This window comes from Neolamprologus brichardi, chromosome 12 (assembly GCF_056152115.1).
Source record: "Neolamprologus brichardi isolate AB-2024 chromosome 12, ASM5615211v1, whole genome shotgun sequence".
NCBI lineage: Eukaryota > Metazoa > Chordata > Actinopteri > Cichliformes > Cichlidae > Neolamprologus > Neolamprologus brichardi.
The window spans coordinates 28,279,764-28,307,504 of NC_142115.1; the positions used below are offsets into that span (position 1 = coordinate 28,279,764).

General features: G+C 38.9%; 1 protein-coding gene across 1 annotated transcript; it reads right to left on the reverse strand.

Annotated features, from left to right (window-relative positions):
- Window positions 1–482: 482 nt before the first annotated feature.
- Window positions 483–27,466, reverse strand: cspg4ba (chondroitin sulfate proteoglycan 4ba). The gene is made up of 10 exons (XM_006789989.3): window positions 27,221–27,466; window positions 23,513–23,676; window positions 16,626–20,195; window positions 15,879–16,352; window positions 15,201–15,377; window positions 8,188–8,386; window positions 6,967–7,098; window positions 3,969–4,141; window positions 3,369–3,552; window positions 483–2,761 (listed from the first exon to the last, which is right to left on the reverse strand). The coding sequence occupies exons 1-10, from the start codon at window positions 27,309–27,311 to the stop codon at window positions 720–722; spliced, it is 7,206 nt and encodes a 2,401-aa protein (XP_006790052.2). The 5' UTR covers window positions 27,312–27,466; the 3' UTR covers window positions 483–719.
- Window positions 27,467–27,741: the final 275 nt, after the last annotated feature.

Here is a 27,741-nt window from a genome sequence, read left to right on the forward strand (position 1 = left end):
TCTAAACTATAATATCTATACAAAATCTGCACAATCAGTTGAAATGCCAGTGTCAGTCTTAGTAATTCACAGTTATTAGAATCATCTTCCACTCTGCTGTTCATAACTCTTAATGGGAGAAACTTCAACATGCATGAGGACATTGTTGGTTACATATACATGAGGCACAAACATTGTTTATAATTCTCTACAATTACCACTTTGCAAATGCTCTAGTGAACAGATTCTGTTCCACCAACTGAATGTGTAGCAGTGGTTGTGGTGTTGGACAATGAGTTAATATGAGCTGTCCTGCTTCTGATAAATATATCGCAAAGGACGTTTCACATCCAGCAGACACAGAATATTGTTATCACCTTGTTGGGACAGCGTTTTAGGGCATAAAAATCATCATGTTTTAACTCTTGTTTAGCTCTTTACAAAAACTCTTGAAATTTTCCTTGCTAAATTATTCTCCTTCTGCCAACCCAAGATGGTTGCTGACTGGTCTCTAGGCCCGTGTGACTGGGACTGTAGCTATTGGATTCAAGGTAACAGCCAGCAACCATTCGACAATGAGCTAGGGAACAAATATTTTTCCTTTGCAGCCTGTGTGACTAGGGCCTTATCCATTTCATCATATTGCGTCATACATCCAAAATGGCAAACAAGTTATTGTCACACCGTCAGTGGTCATGTAACTCTAAAACCTGAATAGTGACAACTTCTGCTATAAAAGATCATACCCAGTATTGATTCTTCTGCAAAGTGGGAGTAGCGGTTCTAATCATTTGGCATGATGTAACAGGGGAGCCATTACTCCAAGAACTTACAACCATGTTTGAATCAATTGTGTTATAAGTTGTGCTCTGGTTTGGTGTCAATAACCGATCAAGCACTGGGCTGCCTGGGCAGTTATGGTTTAGAGGAGTGACAGTCACAGAGGGAACTGCTGGGCTCCTTTGGGTTTGGCCTTGGTAAGATGAACTGTTTGGAAGACCGGTGGATGTTTGCTCCTGTGCTGTAGCAGTGCTCTGCTTTCTTTGCCTGTGGTGTCGAAGAAAGACAACCAGCACGACAAAGATGATTACAAGCAGCAGCAGAGCAAGCAGTGGTAAGATAATCAGGAGTGGATTAGACGTTTTTTGAGGGTAGGACTCGACACGAACTGGTGTGTTTTTCAAGAGAAACTCCTCTGTTTGAGATGGTTTGCCCAGAGTTGTACCAAAAACGCTAGTTCTGTTGGAGTTTCCCCAGCGGTTGCGTCCTCTGAACTTTTGCTGGTTTATGCTTGGTTGTTGGGTGGAGAGGAAAACTGTAGACAGGACTGGAAAAGCAGTCTTGATTGATGCCTGAGGCACAGATGATGTAGCTGAAACAGGACTCTTTGTGGGTGGAAAAAATGCTGGATCATATGGCACAACTGTAAAATGTAATTCCCCTTTAGCAGGTTGGACGCTATCAGCTTTCAGAACAAATACTACTGAATCGTTTAGCTCTTCAACTCCAGTCATGTTAGCATTCAGCTCTAAGGCTACCTTCCCCTGCATGATCTCTTGAAAGGTGAAGGACTCCACTGGGATAGCTTTTATGGTCATTTTTAATTTTGGTCGAACCACTTTTCCATACCTAGGATGGGATAATACTTCAAAGACGGGGTCACTGTCACTTATATTAGCCAGTTCAGATGCATTGAGAAAGTTTACATTGAATTTGACCGGAATCCCATTGGGAATCCTTAAACCTTTACCAGTCTGGAGTAAAGGTTTCACAGTTATGTTAAGCACTTGGTCAGTCAGATTTGCCTCTGAAGTGAAAGCAGTGAACTCAAAGCTGTCTTCGACAGAAGAAAGGGAGATCATATGGTAGGACAACCTTCCTGTCTGGAGATGTTCCTGGTCAAACAGCGTAACCTCTCGGTTGTCTCTCAAAAGTTTGCCAAATCTCGGAGGCCTTGTAATCTGGTAGTAAACTGTGACATTTTTCCCATTGGTCTCAGCAGCAAGGTTGTCCTCGGTCAGAGATACTGAAGTCCTACCTTGCTGGAGTTCTAATCCAGTATTTTTGACAAGAGTGATGGTAATTTCTGAAACTTCTATGTTAAAGAGTTTGTATATTGGTTTATGATAACCATCTGTAACACTGAAGTAGAACGCTCCAGAGACAGAACTTCCATCATGGACGAAACAGACACTTCTGTTATTGATTTGAGCTTGGGTAAAGGCCACTATTGACTCATTCAAACTTCCTTTGAGAGCCAAGTAACCATTGCTTGGCTTGCTTATCACGGAGAACTTAATATCATCAGGAGGATTGTCCAAGTCTTCAATTTTGAGATTTTCTGGCCCAAGGGCTATTGTATCTCCTTGTACCACCTTCAGACTTGGAGCTTTGGTTTTTAGCAAAGGTGGCTGGTCATTCACAGGGATGACTGTAATATTAAAATGCTCCACAACAACATCACTGTCGTCTTCAGGGCGTTGCGCAGTTTTTCCCTTAGGATTAAGCCAAGCGCTGAATATAAAAGAATCCTGAGTTGTCTCCGAGTTGTCGTGTTTATAGGTGATACCATATTTTTTAATAATGAATTGTGAGAAATTGGGTTTCTCCTTGGTTAGGTTTCTCTCACCAACCACGATGACACCATGTTGAGGCAGAGATGTTACCTGAAACCACACCTCATAGGAGCTACGCTGAGGTGTAGGCAGCTTGGACATCAGGTTAGTGGCATCGAGCTTGGATTCGTCAATGATGACACTCTCCCCTTCTGTCACCTCAGCACCTGTCACCAAGCAAACTTCAATTAGTCAGTCCCAACAATGTGCTAATGTTAGTGCCATCATCTACAGTTTTAAATAAAATGTCCACTCTACAACTAAGTAAGCTGCCTTAAACTATTACATATTTATTTATTCGTTTTGAGTATCATGTGTAATCCCTTTGATGACCATTTTTCAGGACAAAAAGAAACACAAATTTACAAAGCTATTAACAGCCATTACAATTTCACTGATCAATACTGGACTGTCACATGAAGCTATAACTGAATATTTATAGATATTTATGATATCATTGTAGAAGAAATAAAGAAACAAATCTATGTCACCAGAGTAAGCTGCTAATTAGTTTGTTAAATACATTGCCTGCCCCCCCCCCAAAAAAAAAATAAAAAAATAAAAACAAAATCTGTTAATCTCAGGCTGTGGTAAAAAATTAAACTTAATTGTTATTATAGGATAACCCTGTCCATGCTGCCTGAATTTTACACCGGTTCAGAACACACATATTGTAAGGATGCTCACATTATGATGTTAATTTTTTTTTTTTACCTCAAAGCAGCAGTGTGTCTGACCAGAGCTGCTAACACAGCTGTAGAGTCATATTCATACCTGTGTTTGCAAGCAGGATTGTGTTGTGTTCGGGTCCAGTATTCTCATATGAGATGTCAAATCTGAAGGTCTGACTGTCCATTGAAGCAGGTGGTGATGCTACAGAGAAGGTCATCGAGTCCATGGCTTCCCAGCCAACTGACTCAACAGGAGTTTGAATGTAAAAAACCTCTTTCCTGTCCACCTGTGGTACACAAACACTCCAAAGAGTCAGGCAAGCCAAGTTACAAAAGAAATGTACATCTATGAAGTTACTGAAATCAGCCATCCTCAAAATGAACATAATCAACTGTGTGATCTGTGCAGCGGCCTCATTCTTAAAGATGTTTCTGCAGTCTGCATAATATTTAATCATTACTTTAAATCTGCTCTGCTCAGCAGTAAATATAGCACAACCATCACAGCTGTGTCTGTGTCACATAATAATCCACCAGTAATAATTGATTACATAAAAGCATTACATGTTTTATTCATACAGAGGAAATCTGGCAGCGTTCCACAACAGCGGAGAAAGTCTATTGTTTAGTCTTTCTCTGTTTCATATTACATAGCACATAAGGGTGATAAGTATGGGCATGACCTCTGGCTCCTCACACTTACCATATCTTGTGTGAAAGTGGAGATGTCTGCTGTTGAATTATTAGGCTGCCTCATCACCAGACGCCCCAGTTTAGGATGCCGTGTCACACTGAATGTTATTACACGGTTTGAGGTGTTGCTCATGTCATTGGTCACTGCTTGTAAATACTCATTTGTGATTGGTCTCGAAGAGCCTGTACAGAGATGAGAAATTAAATAAGAATAGTAGCTTTACTGATAAAGTGGCCTGCTTCAGCATCCGTCAACAAAAAGATTGTTTTATTGAATTGAGTATCAAGTTAGCTGAAACCACGCAGTTAAAACCTTTTTTTCTACATTTCGTAAGTTTTCCCCTTTGAATGCGTTCCACATCTTTTTGACTCCAAATTATGCAAAACAAGGTCTGGAATAGACCGATGAGATTCCTTTGATGTGTCAAATTAAAGCAGCACTGCAGACATCAGAGACATTTTTACAGCACATCCAACTGCAGTGCGGGTGTTACATAAAATCCAAACAAGAATTTAAAAGTAGATCGGCTCCTTGCAGACGTAAATCTTCCACTCGGGGAAAATGTAAAAAGAAGTGTCCACTGAGAGTAATGGGTGACTTCTAAGGAATTTTTTCTTCTTAAGATGGATTACATAGATTTCCACAGTCCTGCTGTCACTGTGAATATTGTTGGGATCCTAAAAGTCTGGTGATGAATGATGGAAATCAAAGATAGAGAGACAGAGGGGTGAAAGCACAGTGTAACCCATTCATCACTTTTTTAAGCAGTGCTCCCACCATTCATATCTATCATGGGAAATTTCCTGCCTGGAAGAAGAGAGAGCAACAAGTTTCTTATCTTTTAACGACAAAAAACAAGCTTCTAATAATATCCAGTATTCCCACCATTAAGTAACTGTATCGGCCAATTAGATAATTAGCTTTGTGTACTAAAATAAAAGTGTAAATGTCTTTACTGGCACTACGACTATCCGTAAGAATGCTTTCAGGTAAATGTGTTTTCTAAATTCAGCATATGCAACCATTTAGCAAGAAACGTTTGCACAGTTTCCCAGAAAGCACCTAGACATTTAAGGTGTCTGTGAGGAAAGAGGAAAAATAAATAAATCTATCTTCCCTCCACACTGTGAAAGTGTTTCATGTCACCCCTCACCCCATCAAAACCATTCATTGTCAGTTAAAGCTCCCATCCCGCCCTCTCTGTATCTCACTCTCTCTCTCCGGCTTGCCTGGCACGAAGCACAAACAGGGCTGTCTCAGGCAGACAGTGGCACAGCTTTTCAAGTACCCACTCACCCTGTGGCTGGGAAGCTCAGCAGAGCGTGCCAGTTGGCTGTATTCTATCCTCACCATATCCGTTCCTTCTAATTCACACTGAAAATCTCAGAAAACTAAACATGTTTGCAGACACCGTTAACACCCAGCTGGCCTATTTTTACCTCCAAAATATTAACAGTAAAAAATATCAAAACATTAGGACATGGCAAAAGCTGATTCACTGGTCTGGTATTTGGGGATAAAAGTGCTTTCTGCAGCTGTTGTAGATGTGCTGAATTATTTAACTAAAGGAATTCAGTGGTGTTTGGTAGCGGTCAGGCTGAGCATACAAGCAAATTTTAATGCAAAATACAGTTAAGGAGAGACTGATGGTGTCAGAAACAGTTAATGTTTCATAGAAAAAAATTCCCCACCCCCAAAAAATCCTAAAATAAAAAGAGGAAACCAAAACTGTGCTCATGGTTCTTACTAGTACCACAGAAAACTTGTATGAGTTGATGACTGAGGCGAATAAAAATATGCCGTTTCAGTTCTTTTCAGGAAGCAGCTGTACACTTGATCATGACACAAATGCTTTTAAAAAACATCATATTATTAGAAGGGAAAATAAAACAATGGGAAGCATAGTTAGTAGTTTAGACTCAAGTCTTTTTGTTTCTTGCTGTCAACAAATCATGTGGGAAAAAAAAAGCTATTCGTTTTTAACCACGGCCAGATGAAGCTCATTACGTTTGTCAAGGAGGTGATACAGCTGGTTTTGGTTTGTTTGTTAGGAGGATGACCCAGAAACTTATGGATGGATTTGATCTAAACCTAGATCCAGATCCAAGGATTTCTGGAAGAATTCCTTGCTGATGCAAGAAGGGTAAAATTTAACATTTAGCATAAAATTTAATAGAATTGAATATTTTTGTAAAACACATCAAAGTTACATAGGACAACAGCTCAGTTCAAGAAAATATCAAAATAACCTCTATCCAGATTTGCTTCTGGATCAAGGGAGTCGCTTCGTGTAAAGAGTGAAGGGACTTTTCTTGCTTGGTGGAAGTATGCAGTCAGACCACATACTGGTTCACTGTTCCACTGAGCTCTATTACTCTCAAAAATAACACAGCACTGATGTACAAATCTGGGTCTGCTTTTCTTTTAGAATTGCACTGTTCGTAAGTTTAGGGACATCTTAAAGTCAGATATTTCATACTCTTTGTCTGAGAGCTGAGCACCAAAGAAGAGGGAAGAGGACAAATATTAAAAAATAAACAAATAGGGTTTTTTTTTTAAACAGTATTACCCACGGTGTGGGACGGAGAGATTTCGCAGGTCTTTCCTCCCCACTGCTGTCAGACTCCACAACAAAGACTTTTGCAGCTGATCAAACACACAAACCCACACATGTGCAATAAGACTGCTATATGTGCAATTCTTCTTCTGACGAAGTTGTATTTTTGTATTTTCTTACTCAGTTGTATATAGCATTGTATTTCTATTTTATTCTATTGTATATATTATTCTATTCTATTTTATTCTATTGTATATAGTATTTTATTTTATTTTATTGCATTCCAGTGTTTTCTAATTTCTGCTACATAACTTTGCACTTTTGCTGTAACAAAACAAATTTCCCACCTGTGGGACTAATAAAGGTCATCTTATCTTATCTTATCTTATTAAAAGTATATAGCTAGTTTTAGACTTTAATAATCACAAGCTTCTCAAAGAACAGGTTTACCTGGAAAGACCTTTAGCGGTTGACTTTTCTCCAAACTGAGAGCTAGGGCTTTAGCAGTAATACTGAAGATTTGTCTGGGAGTGAAGTTCACACCATCATTGGCCTGGAAGTTGAACCCTCCTGACATAGCACCTGGAAACATCATTAAACAAAACACTAATATTAACAGATCAAAGAATAAGTGGCATTTCCTTTACTCAAGAAAAAACAGCCTTGATTTAGTTTTGTATGTACACGTTTTTACTTTATTCTTGGCACAGACACATAAAAGAGCTCAAGAAAATGTAACAATTCCGAACGTCTAAGTAACCTCTGAGTATAGAACATAAATATTATAATGTACGTGTGGGTACACACATGTAAAAAGAACACATTCTTTTAGTCTTGCATGCTGTTATGACAAACTTTCATGGTGGCACAAAACAAAGAAAAAGGTAGATAAAAATCAGAACAGTAAGCAGAACCCTGATCTGAGTTACCATTAAATGTTGACAAAAGTTATTCACTACGTCACAGCAGTTCCAGACTATCAAGTATTATCACCTCCAATCTGACTTTCAGCCCACTTGGCCGGTCTCATTTATGCAATCAAGCCAATGGATAAGAAAGAATGTTCCACACCGTTCCTACAGATTACTCTAATTCACAGAGAAACTGGAGAGAACATCAAACTATAGCAATTGCTAACAGCACCTTCTAGTGGGTACAAAGAGGAATGGCAAAAATAAAAGATTTAAAAATATTTGGAATTATTTCATTTAAACCATGCAAGAGAATGAAAAGAATGTAATATATCACAGTATATCTGCTGAATACCCTGAAACTGTACTTGTTTTGACCTTGAGCTTGTATTGCCTAAATATTGTGTTCACTCATTCTTAGTGTATGATGTTTATATTTGTGTGTGAGTTTGTGTTTAAAAACCCAATTTTAATACAAAATGTTCCTTTTATCCGATGAAATAGAACCTGATTAAAGACTATACAAATTAATTTGGGCAGCAGACTATAACAAATCACATACTGAATAATATTAAGATAGTAATCTGGCTGAATAATTATTAATTACATTCCTGTTTGGTAGTTAGCATTTATCAAAATTATTTTAATATGAAATTGGCTGGACAAAGTTTGCAATTTCTAGTTAAATATTTAAATAATTCAAATTAAAATATTAAACTCAGTAGTCCTCTCTCTGTTATAGCACTGAAAATACATTTACCTTTGTGAACAAACACCAGCTGCCCCTGGTCTATGTGGGCTTGGGTGAAGTTGAGCACTGCCTTCATCGGGGCGCTCTTCAGGGCCAGGTGTCCATTGCTGGGTGGAGTCACCATGAAGTGGAGCTCCTCTGGTGGTGTGTCTTGGTCCTGCACACTCAGATCATCCAAAGTGATTTCTGTCACTGAGGACACCCACACCTGGACAGGGGGCAGACAAGGACAGAGCAGAGACCATCTGATCTACAAGATTTTGTTTGACAGGGCTCATAATGCAGAGGCTTACAGTGCATGACAGCTAAACCCAGGTTTGACATTTATTGTGGTATTTGGAATAAAAGGCTGACACATCTGATCATGAAACTGGGGCACAAAACTTGCTAAAATAAAGCTTATTTACATTTGTAAATGCCAATCTTTTCCCATTTAATCTAGGCAGTGTAGAAGAAGTATGCAGTACAAAGTCTGTACAGTAGAGCAAAATTATGTGCCACTTTATGAATTAAAAGTATCTGCACCACAGCTAAGCTACACCTACTTTCTGCAAAAATATAATAGCATACAAATGAAATAAAAGCCAGGCACATAAAAGACCACAGAAATAGCTCATGTGTTCCTGTCGTTCATTAGCTAATGCAACTGACAAAGATGCTTTGAGTGCGAATCCAGCTATAAGGCTTTTTCATGGGCTTTCTTCTTCTTTCTTTTGTCTTGCTTCTGTGCAACATAACATCCACAGAAGAAGAACTGCTACAAAAAAAAATGTTCTAACGCAGGCAAATATAGGTGGTAATACAATAAAAACCTCAGGAAAACTGTCACTCAAACCAAGGACATTTCAGGACTAAATATAGCCATGTAAACTTTATACACAGTTAGGTGTTCTGCAGAATGTTGGTTTGGTACAGTGAAGTATTGCTTCCATGTAAATTCAAAAGCTCAAGGCTAACACGAAGAAACAGAGGATCTCATTCACACACAGAACACGAAACTACTGAACCGTGCAGACACTTGACAACAAAAGATGAGCTTCTACAGTCCAGTCCAGAGGAACGATTGCATAACAAGCAATTGTTGTTAGGACAGGTTGTCATTCCACAGTAATTAATGCAATGTTGTGATCAGAATGATGTGAATGTATGGCCTGTAAAATGCAATGAACTGCACAAACCTTTTCCTTGTAAGACATATTGAGCTGTCAAAGAACACGTGTCACATATGATATTAACAACACCTCTTCTTTTATAACATGTCAGGTCGCCAGCAGCAGCAATAACAGATCCCTGAAACTGAAGCAGCTTAAAGGAATACAGCCATCATTAATTCTATTAACATCTGTGCTTTTTATATTGGCACAAACCTGTCTTCTGTGATGTGAAGATCAATGCCAGCAATAATAAAGTAAGATGATAATTGTGTTGTGTGTACTTCCTTGGACAAACATTAATTTTATTTTTATTTAGTCTTGTGTCAAATGCTACAAAAAAAATCATAAAACAATGATTTTATGAAATTAAATGTTATCTTGTTATTCCCTAAACATTCACGACTTTAAAAGTCCCTATAGAATACCTATAAGTAAAAGGTTTAAACATTCCGCTGATACAAACTAGGGTTGGGTGTTTTTTTATTAGTTTTCCACTGGCCACTCTCAGTCTAATAACCAGCAGTGGCTGATACATCTGGGTAGGTGTGTCCAGGGTGCACAGCCTGTATCTTTTGGTAATGATGGAAAAACTAGTGCTTTGTAAGTAAGCTTGCTTATCCAAAGTTTCAGGATAGCTTGCAAGCTCAGAAATTTGTCAGAGGTTGGTGCTTTGTTCTATACCAGCAGTCCTCAACCCCCGGGCCACAGACCAGTACCGGGCCGCGAGAGTTGAGGCTCGGGTGTTTATCATTAACTTGGTTTCCCTGGGTTTTTTCCCGTGTTGTAGTTGTGTGTCTTATTTTGAAAGAAATATTTATGCGTTACCATACCGACCAGAGAGCGTTAAGTAGTAGAGAGGAGGATGCTACTCTCAATGTTGTTGGTGCATTTCAGGAGGATGCCGCTAATAAAGTTACACAATTACACAGTGAATTCACATTTATTATTATATTTACAAAATACCACAGTTTTTGTCTCGGCTGTATCATTTTATTTTGTTGTATTTATCTGTGACGCCTTAAAGGCCGATCCGTGAAAATATTGTCTGACATTAAACTGGTCCATGGCGCAAAAAAGGTTGGGGACTGCAGTTCTATAATATCTAGCATCAACTCTAAAATGCCAGATCTCCATAGCAGTGTCTGTGTCCAACCATCTACTTTAGCTCAACACACTGGGGTGCCATGGAGCTATTGGGAAATTGTGTTGAACTTGTTTGTTTACAGAGCCGAATCTTTAATGACAGAGCACAAAAATAGGCGAGACAAAATGACAAAAATCATCCAATACAACAGTTTCAAAAAGAAAACAAAAAACAGATTATAGCTAAACTGTATATTAACAACAGAATCAGTAAATAGCAGTGCTGACAAACTCACTGCCCACTTTGTTTGGGACACCTCCTCAACTTCTCCCTAACATAAATATTTAATAAACTGATCATACGGCAACAACTCTGCATTTAGATTTATACATGGTCAAGAAAACCTGATTTAAGCGACTCTAAATGTGTATTTCAAAAACTGTTGAACACTGGGATTTTCTCAGAGAATGGTCATCAAGAAAGAAAATATTCAGTGAGCAACAGTTCTCTGGGTGGAAAGGCCATGTTGATCTCAGAAGATTGGAGTGATAAGTCTTGATTTCTGCAGCGACGTTTAGATAACAGGGCCAGAATTTGGTGTCATTAAAGAATGAATCCATTCTGACTTGTACCAACAAATATGGTAGGTGATGATGCTGTAATGGTAATGGGGATATTTTCTTGGCACACTTTGGACTCGCTAGGTACAAATGAGCATCATTTAAACACCACATGGTAGCTGAGTACTGTTGCTAACCATGTCCATCTCTTAATAGCTACAGTGTACCCATTTTCTCATGACTGCTTCCAGCAGGATAACGCACCATGACACAAAGCTCCTATCGGATCAAATGTGAAAATTACTACTAGTACTAGAAAGTAGGGGTGGGTTTTTATAATCGATTTATCGATTAAAATCGATTCTGGCTTGGATAACGTAAAATCGATTCATTAAAATCCTGAATCGATTTTTTAATATAAATTTATTTTGCCCGAAATGCCAGAATCTCTGATGAAATCTCACAAAATTTCAACAACCACCAAACAGCTAAGACAGCAAATGAGAGCAGGAACACGGATTCTGCACAGAGACTTAAACACACAGCGCAACCCGCGGATCAGAATCAGTTAGATGTCGCCTTTCTCACAGTCGGGGCTGAAAGCCGACAGCTCGCTGACTCTGATCTGTCGGCGGGTCCGCGCTTTGTGTTCACGCCCTTTATGCGCTGATTCTAAAGCTGTTAGTTTGATGTCTCTCCAAACAATATTGACCGAACCAGCAGCAAAAGAAGATCCAAACTACGCTTCACATAAACATCGTCATGAATTCACTCTTACTTTTACTGTTTTGCTTCGACCACGATGCACAGCTCTCTCTCTCTCTCTCTCTGTGTACTTCCAAGAACAGTTTCCCATCTAAAAATCTGTTTTCTTTATTATTTGCTTGCTTGTTACGCACAAGTCTACCGTTGTTTACAGCGCTGTCGGCCGACTTTTTTTTTTTTCGTTTTATATACTTCTGAAAAGAAAACCTGATTTCTGCCGTTCAATACTGAACAAATTTAAACTTTTTAAAATTATGCAAAATGCAAAACGCTTAGCCGTGTCTCTACTAAAACCGCTGTAACTTCAGAGGTAACGTTCATGTGTTGATCAATGGTTTTCTTTCGTTTTTGATGTGCTGCAGAATATTTTTATAAAATCCCAGGCCAGGAAAATCGCCTTCATGTTTTTCTGTGTTTTATCTTCAGCTACTTTGACACAAAGGCATCTGCTGTGATGCTCACACCTTTGATAAAGTCTTGCGTGTGTCAGCTTCCTTTTTATAGATACAAAAATATGTAAATGTACTCATCTGAATTATAATATTTCTGACTGTCAAAATTTCCCAGATTCAAATCGAAGTGAATCGAATCGAATGGAATTAAATCGAATCGTGGATCGAATCGATTTAGGACCTTGTGAATCGGAATTGAATCGATTCTAGAAATCAGTGACGATACCCAGCCCTACTAGAAAGCTGTCAGTGAGTATCTACATAACTCTATACAGACCAAGATTCATACTTTTAGCTTTTGGTATGAATGCTGAGAACCAAACAACCAAAGTTGAGCCAGAAAGTAAAAATTTTAATTTTAGGGGCAGTGGATAGTAGTGGATTCATTATTTACCATGTAATTATTAATCAGTGAACAACTTTTTGTGAAGACATCACTTCACCTTGCACTACTGTCTGTTCAGCTGAGGTGCAAAAAATGCTACACGTGATGCACACTCTTCCAAACTTGAGTTTCTATAAATTGTTTTTTTTAAATCACACAAACTACATGATCACAGCATTTCTAAATGAGCTTAAAAAAAGAAAGAAAGAAAAAAAAGTTAGGTTTCTACTTAATCAACAGATGTTACGTTCTAAAAAGAAAACAAGTAAACACTTCCTGTTAAAAAAATATTTTTTGTATGTCTTACAGAATTAAGTTTCATCATGTGTAGCTTTTTTGTGTTGAAGGTGTGATCACTGTTGTTTTCACACACTTACCAAGCAGACTCTTGCTTATTGGCAGGTTTGTGCTTGGTGAAAGGTGGGCAAAGTGAACAATTATCACAGTTTGCAGAAGAGAGAATTTTGAACAAGAGTGAAACAAAAAAAGAAAGAAAAACAAAAAGAAAAAATGCATTCCTTACTTTAACAATATAGAACTAAATATGTCAAGTTGGATCTGAACTTAAATAAAACACTAAACACTGGTGAATGGACCTGAAAAGCTCAAATGATAATTAGCAATGAGCTGGCGTTATACTTTACATTTTTACATTATTTAAATGGATAATAATGTATACCAATCAAATAGAAGCCTCTGGAATGGGACAACACACACTCCACATCAGCCCTGCAGCAGAACATCTTAAGTGAGTGTGCGTTCTTCTGGTGTGAAATGACTCCACCTCCAATAATCCCCTATTTAACAGGAAGTCACAGCAGGACTCATAAACAGCATGTGACTCATCATTTTTAAACACAACACACATGAGATATGATAGACCTCATGCTGCTGCTTATCAGGCTACAGGTTGAGATGACAGATTAGACAAATTTATTTGAGTCATTATTACAAAACCTAAACTGCTTGATGTTCTTTTTAACATGTTTTTAATAAGATGTCTTCTTTTATTTAATCATGTGTCTGTCTTAGCCTTTTTTTTTCTTGGCATAAGTTCAAAAAGTGGAATGCTGAACTATGGGAAAGAGTCCTCACAACTCAGTGCAGCATCGCCATGAACATACAGTCCTGTTGACTAAACAATACTGGTTTCAGTTACACAAGATATTTTCAAGAAACAATTGTTGGTCTTTATTTCTGTAAATAAAGAGATGAAATGTGGCAAAAGGAGTAGGGGCTATGACCTGTAGCAAACAGCCAGCACCTAATGTCACATCGTCTACACATTTACTATGTGATATGTGCCCTAACCACTCAGCCACCATCTCTCTCTCTGGAAATACTGGAGTATTTCCAAGGGCAGGTAACGTGCACTGATAATTCCAGCTTGCAAAAAGAAATATAGCAAGTCTTTTTAAAAAACTGAAACAGAGAATGTAATATTTGCATAAAAAGTGATTTTTCTAAAATAATTCAAATGCATATACACACATGATTGCAAGAAAAAAGTTCACTCTCTTAAAAGCATGTGCAGGGCAGTTTTAAGACCAATGATTAGAGGTGAGACAGGGCCACCTTGTGGCCACTGATGAATCAGCTCCCTTGACTTAAAAGCCTTGACCTCCAACTTAACACATATTAAAAAAAAAAAAGAAAAAGAAAAAATGGCTAATTTGATTTAAATTTAACAGAGCACACATGCAGATCAGTTTGATGGTCAACATCACCAAAATGTAAAACTTGCCAGCTACTCTTTAGCACAGTAAGTGTTAGAAGTTACTCCTCTCTGTCTGCAGGATCCCAGAGGAATTTGAGGCATTTGGGGCACAGACTACAAAGACCTATATTTCAAACTCTCCTTACAGCTGGACCTCCTCCAACTCCAGCCAGAGTTGTATTTGTATTACAGAGTAGCACAAGACAGCACTGCTCAGCAAATATACACAAAAGACAACTTGTTTAATTTATAAGAGTATAGTATAGTAAGTATAGATACGTATAACATATCTGAGTAGGGATTGCTTTTCACATATACTAAACATATATTAAATAACCAGAACATTTTCCTTTGGTAAGAAAAGGACAAAAATAAAGGTGAAGTAGAGCAAAAGTGGACCAAAATGAGGCAGTGTGGTCACAATGTTTACCATTTTTAAACACTCAACACTTGAATATTGTTGAACAGATTTTATTTATGGAAATTTATTGTCACCATTGGATCTACTGTCTCTGTAATGTTTGGAAATAATCCTTGACTTAATTAAAAGTTTTTATAATAAGCCTAAGAAATCATTTCCAGCCACTCCAGATCCCCCAAAAGTAGCAGCTCATTGTTCAAGTCATTGTGATATATCTCAATACTGGTTAGAGTTGTTTGAAAATGTAACTTCTGAACATCATACCAGACTTTCCTGCAAGTTCTTTTTATGCTTGATTTAAGTTGCTATTCTATGCTGCAAACCCCTATGGACCCTCTTCCACATAGCAAACATAGTTTCCCCCATCCACCCTGCCAGCCAGCCATGGCAACTTGTAACACTGCCCACATGACAGTAAGCTCTAGTGCCAGACCTCCTAGTAAAAAAAAAAAGTGTCTGAAGTTTAAATATAGAGCAGACTCACCCTGAGGACCCTGTTGGTTATAATAACAGGAGGCTCGTCGTTGGCGGGTATAACCTGGATGTGCACCATCTGAGCTGCACTCTGCTTCCTCAAGCTCGTGTCATTGGCCACCAAAGTGAAATTGTCAGCTAAGGTTTCACTGCTGTCGTGGACGTAGTAAATAAACTCGTGCTCCACCTGAATAATGATCACAGAAAGGATAGACTGGCATAGCAAAGGGTCTTCCAAAACATAGCAGTGCATAAAACTACCTTGTGATGCTTATGTCACAATCTCTTCTCTTGCATATAATTTCCACATAATAATAATGTGAAACCTCTCAGAAAATACTTAAGGGCATAATGACAAGATTAAAAAAAAAATAGGAAAATGATGATATTCCTATTGGGATAGGGTGAGAAAGATTTTTCTTTAAAGCATTTAATGAGAACCAAATCGAAGGTTATGAAGGTTACTTAAAATAATTAGTCCAGTCAATTATTGAGTAATTGATGGACGCATCCTCTAAATTCTAAACACTTGATGCAAACAAAACAAACAAACAAACAAACAAACCAAACAAAAAAATAAAATAAATGTCACTGCCACACTAAATCAAAGCAGTTTTATACCCACCCAACTGCCAGTCTAATGCTATTTTCTGTGGTAACTGTAAGAGAGTTTGTCAGAATATCTCACCTGCCTCCTGGTGAAAGTGGTTATTGCCACACCGGGATGTCGTGAGTGCTCGATGTGACCATGCTGCGGGGGCTGAGTCAAATTATAAAAGAAGTTGATTCCCGAAAAGTGTCGATTGGTGACTCTGAGCACATCCTGTGTCAGTGCTTTGGCTGCACCTTCGTTCAGTGTGATATTGGAGACTTGAAGTGGGATGAGCAGGGGGATGATGTCAACAAACATTTTAATGTTAGTGACATCAGTGACCCCGTTGGTGGCATCAAGGATGAAGGTGTCGTTGACTTTGTTTGGCTCCACCTGCACATACTGAATGTTCCCGCTGTTGATGTCATTTTGGGTAAATGTGTTGACAGGGGACTGTTTGGTTCCGATGTAGCGCTCTTCCGCTTCAACAAAACGCCTAAGAAAGCCATAAGATGGGGCTACCTTTATGGTGAACACAATTTCAGATGGCAGGTTGTCCTCGTGGGTGACCTGCAAGAATCAGAAAACATTTGGTCCTTAAATTTGAAATGTTTCTTGTGTCACTGAGGTTTAGTTGTCATGTGATTCTCAACATAAACTGGCAAAATAGTAAAACATAAAAACAAAAACTGGTCAAAGATTTGTTTTAAGCCTTTCAGCAGCATACAAGCAGTTGATGTAATATTTCCTTCAATTCAGATTACTTATTTCACTCATTTATCAAAAAAAAACTTTAATTGAATGCTTCAAAGAAATTAAAGTTCTTTAAATGAAAATACTCACCTCTAGTTTAGTTTCATCAATCTTTGCTGGTTTTCCCTCTTCCACCAATAAAGTATCATGATGCTGTACAATGGGAGGTCTCTGATGACTTTCCAGGTAAACCTTCACATTGACTCTGCTTGTGAGCTGAAGACTTTTAGCTTTCACCGTTATGTTGAAATAGTCTGTCAGATATTTGCTGTCATCGTGCCGATAGCGGATCAGCCCTGCTTTTAAGTCAGCTTGTGTGAATGTCACAACGGTTGTTTCATTGCGGTAAAGACTTCCATACTTTGGACCTTCATCCAACTTGAAGATAACCTCCTTGTCATCTCGGATGTCCAGATTTGACATTACACTATAATTGCTGGTGGAAAAGACCACTGAATGACCTTTCTGGACCAGCAGGCCGGTGTTATTGTCGATTTTCAAGAAAGGGTCATGTGCATTGATGTGTAAAAGGCCAGACACAAAATGTTTTCCATCGGAGACAAAAAGTACAAATCTGCCAGAGCTCACACCTTTGTGAATGAACAGCACCCGCTTTTCTTCCAAATCCTTCTGTCGAAACTGGAACAGCCGATAAGTGGTGTCATTTACCAGCACGAGGTCTCCCATTGGGATACCACGTCGAGTGTAAACCAATTGGCCGTCATCAAAGTCAGAGTCGGCATCTTGATATTGCAGATCTTCTGTAGTGAGTAACTTCTGTCCATCCCTTACTACGTGGAAAACTTTATCAATTACACGTACTGGTTTTTGGTCATTTAGCAGCTGAATGGATATGTTAAAAACACTTTCCTTGGAGCCAGGTTCATCTTCTACAATAAAAGGTTTGAATCCTTGGGTGGTGGAGGCTATGAAAGTGAATTCATCTTGAGTCGTTTCACTGTCATCATGGACATATATTATACGTTCCTCTAAAATATCTTTATTACTAAAGGTTAAGATGTTGTCATAGCTAGCATTGGAATTTGACTGACTTATACGGACTAGCTTTCCGTGTTTTGGGCTGTTTATAACTGTATAAAACATATCCTTTGTGCTCAGAGTCTCTGCAAAGAGCTCATCTTTGGTGATAAGCTTACTTTCTCCCTCCTGAAGTGAGAGTCCTGCATTTCTAATAAGCACGCTGTTAACATCAGCCTTAATAGAAAACTGAAAATCATAGTTCTGTGACTGAGCATGTTTGGAAACCAGATGAAATTTGAATCTGTCAGTTGTATCTTGGTAAGGTCTGTCAACTAGCTCGTAATGCACTTTTAGATCTGTTACATCTCTTTGGCTAAAGGTGGAGTTCTTCTTTAAGACTGTGGTGTTGAGAAGTAATTTCCCTTTCTTTGGTGTAGTGAGAACCCGAAAATATAGGTCATCCTCTGAGAGAGTCACACCTTCAGTTGTGGCAAAAAGACACTCTGAGTTTAGTGTCACTTTCCTCACTTTATCCAAGTCTATCATAGTGTTTCTCACCAGGTGGTACTTTACCCACTTCACAGTGATTGGGAACAAGATTTCAGTGGTTTCCCTTGCAGCCACATTAACTTTACACTTGAAGTAATCAGTGGGATTAGATGTCTGGATGTCTTGGAAAGTACTAACATATCTCAAGCGCTCCTTTTCTAAAAGCCTTTGTGAAAATGAATCAGTATGCCTCCATTCACCACTTGAGTGAAGTCTCTGGAGTTCTCCATACTGAGGTGGTTCAATGACATCGTATCGAATGTCTACAACCTGGTTCACAGCATTTGTTTGCACAGCCAGCTGCTTTGAGCCAATAATAGCAGTTTCTCCTTGAATGATATCAAGGCCTGTGTTGTTAGCAATCTTATACTCGAGTGCTAGCGCCATAATTCTTAAAACTACAGTGTTGCTGACCTTTTCCCCATCACTAACTCTCAGAACTATCCTTGAGTTTCGAACCCCTGTGTGAACATAGTACACCCTCAGTTGGTCTAAGTCTGTATATGAAAATGAGGTCACTGCCTTTCCTGGGTTGCTTTCAACTTCCAAGTATCCTGCATCAGCATTCAAGTTCCCAAGTACAGAAAAGAAAAGATCTGTGTAATTGCTGTCAATGTCTGTTGCCATCAAAACATCAGTGGTGAGGCGTTTTTTTGAGTTCTCCAGCAGAACAAAGAGATTTCCTTGAGGTAGACTCAACTCAGGTGCATCATTAGTGGATGTCACTGAAATATTGTAGCGGTACAGTTTGGTGCCTTTTAAATAATCAGGAACTTGCTTTCGACTACTAGAAAAAATTGAAAACATGAAGAAATCATCCGGTTCCTCTGAGCCTCCGTGGATGTACATCACTCGCTCATGCCAAAGGTCCAACATGCTGAAAGTATTCTCCTCTTGGTCCTGATCGACATCAAGCCTTATCTGACCTCGAAGTGGTTGCTCCTCTATCCGAAACATAATTTGAGACTGTCGAATGCCAAGCTTTCTAAAGTCCAAGAGAACCTTGATGTGTTTGGCTTCAAGAGATGCTCGACCACCCTCTTGGACTATAAGGTTTTTAAGCTGCACAAAATTGAAACCATACCTTCTGTCCAAGCCCCATGCAAGTGTGGACATATCAATCGATGGTGTTGGTGTTATCAAGTGAAAAAGAGATCCTGGAGTATTTGTTGGATTCAAAGCAGTTGGTGGATCTGATTCTTTCTCCGGCTCACAACCAACTGATATATCTTTGGTGACTACAGCATTAGAGAGACCTATCTTAACTCTGTTAACTGCAATGTTCTTTAGACATCCTTTGAAGGAACCTCCCCTGGCACGCTTTCCAGATACAGAGACAAGCCCCATCTTTTTGACTTCAGATCTTGTGCCATCATCGATGCCTCCAACAAAAAGATAACCTTTAAGCTGGAGCGCTTTTGGGTGAGGGATAATGCCAGTTTTCACCATCTCTCCATCAATAGTTAGTTCAAGGCTTTTGGAACTGAAATATAACTTGATGGAATGCCATTTTCTGTCATTGATGAGCGTGAGTGAACGAAGCTCAGTTTTGGTTCCACCTGTTCCAACAACAGCCACAAGCAAACCGTCCTGAATCTCCAGAGCCACAAACTTCTCCTCTCTGGCTGCATTGTACAGGATAATTCCCTCTTTAGCTGAAGTGTGCACAACACACTCAAATACAGCCTCCTGCTCAGTAATCCAGGTTGGAACAGAAATGTAAGCCCTCGAGCTGAAGAAACTGATAGGATCCTCTTCAGTGGCAAAGAACTGGGGACTGCAGCCTAAAGACACTTCATGAACATTCTTGTATCCGGTATATGGTCTCAGTGATGACAGCAAGTCACGTTCATTGAAAAGTACATCATCCATGCAGCCTCGGAAGCCAACTGGGTCTCTGGGCAGGTAAGGTCTATCCAAGCCCCCTGAGCCTCCAACATAGAGACCCTCTGTGTTGAGACTGTAATAGGGACCTGGCACCTTTACACTGCTGTGAGAGTTTGAGTCAACGGTGAGAGTAATGTTGAGCTGCACATGATGGACTTCCACATGGTGCCAGGCCAGATCGTTGAGATGGGTTCCCCGGTCTGATTCTAACATCTGCTCCCCCGATCCAAGATCCAATTTCAGCTGGGAGAAAGAACAAAAACAACTGGATTACAAAATATGACATTTTACGAAATATTATGCAAATGCACAGAGCAACTTAAGGAGGAAATTAGGGCTTATTATTACATTACAATAAAAAAGTATTTGCTCCCACCCTGATTTCTTTTTTAAATATTTGCTATACTTTAATGTTCCTGATCAAACAGTATTTTCTATTAGATAAATAGAATGCAGTTTTTAAATGAAAATTTTGATAATTTAAGGGGAAAAAATATTCAAACTTACATGGGCGTATGTTAAAAAATAATTGCATAATATAGCAGGACAATGATTGGAAGCATATTACCTCAGAAATAGCTAAAGAAAACAAAAAAAAAAACCCTCTTCAATGTGGCTGAATTAACACAATTTGGCAAAGAAAAGTGGGCAAAAATTCCCCCAGAGTGATGTGACTCATTGCCAGTTACTGCAAATGCTTGATTGTAGTTTTTGCTGGCAAGGGTGGCACAACCAGTTATTAGGTTTAGGGGGCGTTTACTTTATCACATATGGCTTGGATAGCTTTTTAAATAAAACCATTAATTAAAGACATTATTTTAGATTTACTTAGGCTATCTTTATCTAATATTAGATGACATCAAACATCTAAGTGTGACAAATATGCAAAAAGAAAGTTGGATGGGTATAAAATACTTTTTCTAACTTTTCACTTTTTCCAATACCCTTTTGAAAAAAAAAAAAAATCCCACATTAAATATGACTCATTGCTAGGAATGCTAGTAGTAGTATGCAGGTCCAGCATGTGGCTCCAGACCGATTACCTCAGGAAATACTGAATGCACTGCCATGAAAATTTGGTTTATGGTCCCCGAAGGTTGACACTACTGACTTCAGCGACTGTGAAGACCTATCAACTTTTCTCTAAGGACTTTATTTTATGTTTGTTTAGTTTAACACAGTTTGACATCACTGTGACACAAACACTTACAGCATATATAGTCTTAACTTTAATGACCCAACAACAGATATAGACATTGTTGGTTCTTAAAACAAGGATCTTGATATATTTAGTGATATCCAGAATACTTTGATAAATTGAACACCATCAGGAGTTTAACATAAATTAAACAGACATTCATGGATGAACTTTGATAACTTTAGTGACTCCTTAAATTTTTATCCAGTAATGCAAAACCACTTTTGTGCCCAAGTACATGTTATTTGGTATGATCATACAGTCGTTATTGAAAATAATATTTTAATACAATCTAAAATTGTTTATACAGTGGTACACATGTAAAATAATAATTCTTGAAATATTTTCATTGTATAAGCAAAATTAGAGAACCCCGAAGGAGAAGCAAGATTTAAATTGCTTATTTTCCATGATGTCACCTGTGATTATAACAGTGAGCTTTGTCTGTCGTTTAAAGCAGGAAGAGCACTATTATCTTTTTGCCTTCAGCTATGTCCTCAGAGAATCACATCACCTTCTCAAACGAATGCACCATTTAGATGATGTGCTTGTCAAGGCTTGCTGTTCAGTCACCACTATTCATGGACTGGTTTCCGGGAAGCGACGCTCATGTCTGACTCACACGAAATGAGACCCCAAGCCAGAGGAAAACTTGTGTGATGGAAGAAATAAAACAAAACAAAACCCTTAAATGGTAACCAGTGCCAGTTTATGAACACGGAGTTCGCTCCTCGTGCTTACTAAGGTACAACTCTGCAACACAGTTGTCAGTGTGATTCATTCCCAGCAGCAAAAGTCTAACACAAATAGATGCTTAGTCACAGGGATTTCTCTAGTCTGAAGGAGAAAAGCTCTAATGCATATCTGACGACTTCCTATGTTTCCTATGAATGTGTCTACTTACAAAAAGGCTTCTGACAGTATATCTGTGCATTCTGTATGCTGATTTAGCCTGGCAGGGCTGCTTCCAAGATGCTTTAGAAGCTATCTTCAATGGACATTTTGATTTACCTTTAAATTCTCCCTGCAAAGCTTCTGTTACAAGACTTTAATGCTTGTGGCACAAGCTTATCTTTAATTACTAAATTCCTGTGTAAACCTAATGTACACCTACATTTTGATAAATACAAAATAAATCCCAAACGGTGGCAGTGAATGCTATATTTAACCACATACAGCTTCCTTTTAATGTAAAACTGTTGCTGAAACATGATATTTCATTGTTTTCCACTCCAGTAATTAAAAGCTCAGTATGAAATTCAGAACCCAGAGAAACAGGAACCAATAAGCTTTGTGAAATAATCATTATTACAATAACAGATCAGTGAAAAAAAAATCTGTATGATACATGTTTGAATACATTTGACTTTCATTCACAGTTTACACAAATTTATTTATAAAAGCATTTGATTTTGAACAGACTAAGCTTTGTAGGCTGAGTTTAAGAGGACAGCTCATGATTGAACAGAACAAAAGCCACTGGAGTGTAGATATATAAGTTTAAGATTAGACTGATGACAATATTTGAACAACAATGTTAAGGTCATTTAACTGTGCATACCTTCTATATTACATTACATTAGTTATTATACTGTAGAACATCAGGTAAAGAACAATACGCTAGTTAGAGATGGGATGACTAACTCATTCAATAGTTGCAATGACAAACAATTTTGTGATATTTCATGTTTTATTCTTGGACTCTACTATAGGTCTGCATGATTGATGGTTTAAAATAATCCGTATTTATTACATATTGGGCTTTGGTGCCTTTGGTCCTTTGTTACACGGAAGCAGTTGGAAGTAGATTTTTGGGGGTATATCATGAAGAGCTATAAGAAGAGGGAATAAAACTGTCTGAAATGGGGAATTTAAAGGAGTCTGAAGTCTGAACTTTTGGCTCACAGAGATTACTTCCACATATATTGGCCTCATTACTTTGGCCATGTTTAATATGAGCATACACAATTGTAACAGACGTGTGTTTCACTGTCATCCAGCCTCTCAATCATGTGGTTTGAGTGACTAATCTGTCCATGATCTCAAAAATCTTTCATCATCTCGTTGTGTTCACTGTGACAAGAAGTGACTGGTATGGCATTAAGACTCAGCTCACACCACACAGGCTTGTCAGCTTGTGTCAACGCGTTCAGAGACTGACACTGTCAACAGAGACAGAGCCACAGCTAAAGGTGACGAATGTTTGTTTGTCCATAATGCACATACATGTAGTCAGACACAAAAAGTAAAAACTGGATGTTGTGCATATAGCATACTGTGTGTGTGTGCATGTGTGCGTGAACGTGTGAAATTATATGCCTGAACACATATGCTCATGTGCTGGAGCCATGGATGTACCCACCTGCAGGCGACCCATGTGGAGCTCTAGTAAAAAGTAGTGGGTCTGTCCAGCGGCGAGAAACAGCAGGCCATTTGTGCTCAAGGTTCTGAAGCGAATGCGGAGCACGTTACGGTCGGACGACTGTCTCGCCTTGAGCTGTACAAAGCCGTCACCATAGAAGGAAGCTGTGAGAGGAAAAGGGATTGGAAAAAAAACCCTAGACTTAGAGGAAGAGTACATGTCCTCAATTTTGGTGTCTTTTTTCAGGCTAACTCACAATTATTTAAACTGAGCCGAGTGCAAGAGAGAACTGGGACAGGAAGTAGAGTAGCAGTGATTACAACAAACAGAGCAAGTCAAGTCAAGCATTGTGGTCTTAATACAGTCGACATGTGACATTTAGATATAAAAGCCAGCATAATTATCATCAAAGCTGTTCTTTACAAGTGAGCAGACTGTGTATAAGTGGGAAGGGCACACACAGAGCTTTACACCACATGCTGCACACAAATTATACCTCACCTGATTTCAAAGACTTGTCAGATTCTCTGGATCTACTGAGTTTAGCCTTCGCGGTGGGCTAGTTGCACTTAAAAGGCTCCATGCATTCAATTACAACAAGAATACAATTATTGCAGCTTTAAAGCTTTACCTATAGAATAATAACCACCTTTAAGACGAAACTAAACTGAAGCCTGCAGAACTGCAGGTTTATCTCTCGTTAGTAGGTGTAGGAGAAAGTTGTTCATGGTTTCTCTTAAATGTATAGCAGTTGCATATGTTGACTTTAATGCCATAACAGCAGTGTACAAACTGAGGCAGTGGATGAGGAGGAGGCTTGCGGGAAGTCCGTCATGTTCGGGCATGCCCTGCCCTGACAGGAACCTTCAACCTGAACATGAAAGGCTCTGACGTCCCCACATTGTCTGTGGCCCCATGTTCCAGAAACAGCGTGGTGGACGGACCCAGCTGTTTCTTCTACATCACCTCCCTGCCATTTCACATCACCCTGTAATCTGGGCTAACATGCTCTGAAGCGTTTTTGTCTGAGCCTCCATGCCCGGGCACCACCAGTTCAGTTTTTAATGAGCTCCAGAGTCCCCAGCATATTGAATGGTTAACAAACTGAAGAAATGTGCCCATTCTACATTTGATTTCCACCCCCTGCTGCTAATGAGCTAAAGTGCTCAGTGGGGGAAGCTAGATAAAGTTGATTACTCCGCCTCCTAAAAGGGTTAATGCACTAATGTGCAGTTTGCTTAAACTGATCCACTCTGTGTGGACCGTGCAATATTTTTCTTTTAAGCAATTAGATCAGTTAAGCATGTTAATAAGCCCTTGAGGCACATACAATAATCAATGAGAATGAATTTAAAATATAAACAACCAGAGAAAGGAAAACAAAATAAAACTTAGTTTGTATAACTGAGATGGAGTTTTAACACATCTAGGGAATACGTGCTGTTGCTTCATTTAGAAATTCTATACATAGATATATTTAAAATCGTACACATTTTTATTTTGTTAACCTAAATTTATACAATTTTGGCTTGCTTCACATGTTAACAACCAACTCTTATTTACTCCCCACAAACAAAAGTCCAGACTTTAAGTGTCAACTAATGCTATTTTGTCAACCATGAGCTAAATCATCTGGTTAATATAATGTCTAGTAATAAAAAAAAAAACACTTTTTCGTTTAACCAACACAAACAACCACGAAATACTTACTTATTATTTAATAGCTCAAAGGAAACTAAAATGATTGTCCCTATTGTGATGCCAGAACTACGGTGGACCCTAGAGACAAAGCACGTACAATTTCCAAATAGCAGGTACAAACTCCAAAACACTTACAAATTACAAAGCACGTAGAAATTCCAAAGCATGTACAAACTCCAAAACACATACAAAATCCCAAACACCTACAAAACTCCAAAACACCTACAAACTCCAAAGCACGAACAAATTCCAAAGCTGAAATGAAATTAACTGACCAGTAACCAACCTAAGTTTGAAACCCTGTTTAGATGGAACTCTTAAATGTAGCTGGAAGTAAACAACAACTGATACCCACAAAGGCATCCAGCCTTACTTAACTCTATTTATTTGTCCCGTGCCATTCATCTTCATGGTTCTGTGTACATAACAAGGAATAAGCACTTCCCAAAACTGTTCAAGAGGAATGCATGAACATTTTTCTCTTAAATTCACAAGGATGGACATGCATGCTCAATTGTATTTTAGCGTCATCAAGATGACGTTTAAGTCATATGACTGAAAGTCGTGTTTGGTTAAAACAAAAGGGTCAGAACCTCCCCATCGCTGCATCTCCCAGTTTGCTTGTGAGGAAGTGGATTCTTGATCAGATGAAGAATGATGCCCCCCCCCCCCCCCCCCCCCTCCCAAACCAAAAAAAAAAAGTAAACAAGCATTTTGACATGACCAAAAGTTGGAATTTTTGAGGGAATGTTAATTAAAGAGCACTGCAGACTAACCAGAAAACAATACCCATGTGACTGTGCTCCTGAAACAGGAGGTTTTGAATGTTGCTCTATAATCTAGATTTCAGCAGGGTTAGTTTCTGTGCATTAAGGACATTTTCTAAGAGATTTCACAAACTGCTTTTTCAACAACAAAGCCAGAGAACACCTAACAGTTAATTTTAGGGGCGACAGCAGTGCTTGTCACTGCCTGTGTGCTCAGTTTATACAACAAATCAGAAATGCAACTTGACTGAAGTGCCTGTTTGGGTTTTTTGTGGACTCTCTGTTGCCCTTGCTTGTTTCATAATGCAAAGACAGTAGAGATGAAAAAATAAATAAATAAATAGAAAACATCCGGAAATCCACTGAAGTAAAGCAAATATCTATGCAGTACTCATATGCAAAGAAGGATATAGTATGTGAGAGTCACTCTGAAATAATTCCTGAGGCCAAAGCCTGGATGAACTCTGAATTTAGATGACACATGTCCAGGATCAAATTATTCAAATGGGCTAAGGAATGCTCACATGAATGCAAATAATGTACAGCTAAACTGAAAATCACATCTCCCTCCCTTTAGGTCTCCTAAGGCAGCAACAACTGTCCATTTCTTTGAATTTAATTGAGTGTGCTACTGTCACAGTCTGATAGTTCTTCCACTGCAGTGGGCATCACAGTCCTATTTCTGCTGCTGTCTCTGATCATATCAGACTACTGTGGACGTCCATACAGGCACAGATTATAAGAATGGGTGGGGGTTACTTAAATGAGAGGTATACTGATGTTTTCAGCTGAGTTAATATAAAAGAAATCACAGGGTTGTGCTGTTTAAAGACTAAACGAACTGCTATTGTTGCTGGGAGGAATCGTGACACTGCAGCCAAAAGACCCTGCAGCCTACCCCCTATCACATCGTGTTTAATCCTGTTAAACTCAGGTCAACATTTTAGGACCTGTGATGCAGAGTAACAGTAAAAGTATCAGTCAACAAACTACTGTTAAGTGATAATAGGCATTAGTGCTGTAGTTTATCACAGCCAACAAATATGGTGAACTGCACGCACAAGTACGAGGTATTTATAAACTGTTAATCACAGCCAGAGACTACAAACTAAAAACAGCGAAACAACTCTTCAAATTTAACAAGTGAAAGATTAAAAACACCCTGCCACTGAAAGCATCATTAAATAAATGTATGTCTGTCGTTTTCATTTGATAAAGTCAGATAAGTTGCAGTTGTTACCTCCTGACGCCAAATGGACAAGAAGCGACCACCAAAGCAGACCACAGAGCCACAACTTCTTCTTCTGGGTGTTTTTCCCAACAGAGTCCATCTTCCTCGTCTCGGTAGAAACGCTAATGTTTAGCCGGCAGTGGAGTCACATATTTACAGACTGGTTTTCACTTCTTCGCGCTTCGCTAACGTGACCTAAAGCGGCTAAAAGCTGGTCGTCCAAGCAGTCAGAGAATGTGTGCACTGCCCGGACAGTCAGCAGGAGATCCCGAACTGAAGCTCCAACCGACCCTCGCCAAACTCCGCCTCGTGCGCGTGCGTGCACGGGGAATTTCAAAATAAAAGCCAGGAGCGAGGGAAAACGCTGCAGGGTTTTTCAAGCAAACGGCGGCAAGTGGAAACAAAGATTGAAAATGTAAACAGACATTTGGTGAGCACACAGTGAAGCTGAATTAGAGTCATTCGCCGTTATTAAAATGCAATCACGTTTAACCCAATATCTGGGAATCTATTTTAACCAAAGCATAATT